Here is a 2,484-nt window from a genome sequence, read left to right on the forward strand (position 1 = left end):
TTCTCACCTCCGTTGGGGATTTTGGCGCGAAGGCGTCTTTGATGGCCTTGGATTTTTTTGGATCAATCTGAATGCCTTCCTGACTGAACACATAGCCAAAGAATTCTATCGAGGGCTGAAAGAATTGGCATTTCTCTTTGTGGAGTGTTGCTCCGTGGATGCTGAGTCTCTTTAGGACATCCCTCAGGTGCTTGTGGTGTTCCGATGCAGTGGCAGAGTGTATCAGGATGTCATCGCTGACGTTGATGACCCCCGGTAATCCTGAGAGGAGTTCACGGATGGTGTTTTGGAACACCTCCGCCGCTGACGAAATGCCGAAGTTCAGCCGTTTATAACGCCGGAGCCCCAGGTGGGTGCTAAAGGTGGTAATGAAGCGACTCTCCTCCGCTAGGGGTAGTTGATGGTATCCGGCGTTTAGATCTATCTTCGAGAACCACTTCGACCCATTTACGTCAGCGACAATGTCATCCATGGTTGGAGTTAAATGTCTCTCTCTCCGGATGGCAGCGTTTGGTAGCCGCATGTCGATGCATAGACGGATAGCGCCTGGTTGCTTGGGTTTTTCTACAATCACCATGGGTGATACCCATGGGGTGGGCCCCATGACCTTTTCGATGACCCCCATGGTTTCTAGTTTCTCCAGCTCCTTCACCAGTGGGTGTAGGTGGAAGGGTATTCGACGGTGTCGCAAGGCGGTGGGGGTGACCGATTTATCGATGTGCAGCTTGACAGGCTAGCACTTGATGCAGCCCAGGCCCTTGAACAGTTCAGGGAATCGCGCCAATAGTTCATCCACCGGGTGTGCTCTTATCCGGTTGGCAAAAGCGATGAGCTTCAAGTCCTCTGCTGTGTGACTGCTGATCAAAGTATCGGCCTCCCGGTTGATGATGTGGATCGTTGCCATTACCTGTGACTCATCGGCCTGAATTGGTATTGTTATTTTGCCCTTTAAGGGTAGGGGAGTGTCTGCTCCATAAGCAAAGATCCTGGTCTTGGATGGCATTATTTCAGGCCGTGGGCGTAGTTTGTTGAACTGTTGCAAACCCATCACATTCACGGTGGCGCCGGTGTCAATTATGGCCTTAACCTCATTTCCCGCCATTTGTACAATGCACGTGGGCTGTGGCCGTCGTCGCTGTTTGAGCTCTCGTGTGAACGAAACGATGTATGCCTCCTCATCCTCCGACTCTGAGTCGTCGTACACTGTGGGTAGGTGTTTCTCTGCCCGGGCTGGTGTTGTTTCGTTCAATGATAGATGGCGGACGGCTTTTGTGGGCGCCCGTGACCTCCGGAACGGTTTCGACGTGTTTCTTTTGCGGCACACTGAGGCAAATCGATTTGGTATTCCGCAGTTTGCGCAGGTCTTTCCCTGAGCCGGGCAGTCCTTGGCTCCGTGGGGTTCATGTCCACAATATCCACATCGGGTTCGCGGTGGATCTCTCCGATATTCCTTTTGCGGTGGTCCCCGTGGTTGGGGTCGTACTGCATCTGCCCGCTCCACTTTGATAGTCTCTGTTTTGACATGTGGTTGGTGTAGTGCCTGTTCCATGGCGGTAGCTCTGACGCTCGAGAGTTCATGAGATCTAGCAAGGATTAAGATGTCTTCTAGCGTTATACCTGGCTTGCGTAGGATCGCCCCTCTCAGTGTTTTATCCCGGCATCCCTGGATGATCTGCCGTCTTATGGCCTTTGGTTGGTCTTCATCGGTGGAGCTGGCCAGCTCCCTGACACGGGCATGGAATTGGTCCATCGTCTCGCCTTCCCTTTGGCGCACTTGACCCAGTTTGAAGACCTCAAAGTCTACGTTCAGTTGGGGGTCAAAATGGCCGTTCAACGCAGCAACCGCTGCGTCATAGTCATCTCCTGTATTGGGCAGGTGTTTAAACAGTCTGAATATTTCATCGCCCACGTAGTGTAGTAGAAGCGACCGCTTCACAGCTTTATCAGTTTCCCTCGTGACGACAAAGTAATTCTCCAACCTTTCTAGCCATATTTTCCATCTAGGGGAAGCCGTAGATGGGTCTGCCGCCTCGCTGAATGGTGGTAGCACCCCTGTCGCCGCATGCTGGAATGGGATGTTGATGACTGGCACCGGTGCGTCTTCCTCTGTCATGGTGGCAGTACCACAGGGTGTTGTCAGTAGGTCCCTCCTGACTGTTTTCCCTCCCTGCGCTGGCTCTGCGATGCCACGTGGCCGCTGCGTAGCTCACCTTAGTGCCGTCACGGTGCTTGTAGACCTCGGGGATGCCTCGTGATGAGCACGCTGCAGGGTGCGTTCCTTCCCGGGTGAAGATAGGCTCAAGGAGCACACGGGTGTGGCGCGCTGGTTCCAAAGCTGCACCTCCGCCGGCCGCTGTGGGAGGCACCCTGGGGCGTGGTGGGCACGTTCTCCACTGAAGTCCTCTGTCCCCAGGCTCTGTGGGAGTCTCTCTGGGCGATTTTGGCCTCTCACGCGCAATGCGTGGGTAAAAACAGGGTGCTGTG

At 54.1% G+C, this 2,484-nt stretch overlaps 1 protein-coding gene across 1 annotated transcript; it reads right to left on the reverse strand.

The window, feature by feature from the left end:
• Nucleotides 1–733: 733 nt before the first annotated feature.
• Nucleotides 734–2,113, reverse strand: LOC147692700 (uncharacterized). The gene has a single exon (XM_086939546.1). It carries the CDS (start codon nt 2,111–2,113, stop codon nt 734–736), a length of 1,380 nt encoding a protein of 459 aa, XP_086795672.1.
• Nucleotides 2,114–2,484: the final 371 nt, after the last annotated feature.

Source organism: Lissotriton vulgaris, chromosome 9 (genome assembly GCF_964263255.1).
Source record: "Lissotriton vulgaris chromosome 9, aLisVul1.2, whole genome shotgun sequence".
Taxonomy (NCBI): Eukaryota; Metazoa; Chordata; class Amphibia; order Caudata; family Salamandridae; genus Lissotriton; species Lissotriton vulgaris.

Bases quoted from the DNA above. Each gene is read 5' to 3' on its own strand.
- LOC147692700 (XM_086939546.1), bottom strand. From the start codon at position 2,113: ATGACAGAGGAAGACGCACCGGTGCCAGTCATCAACATCCCATTCCAG.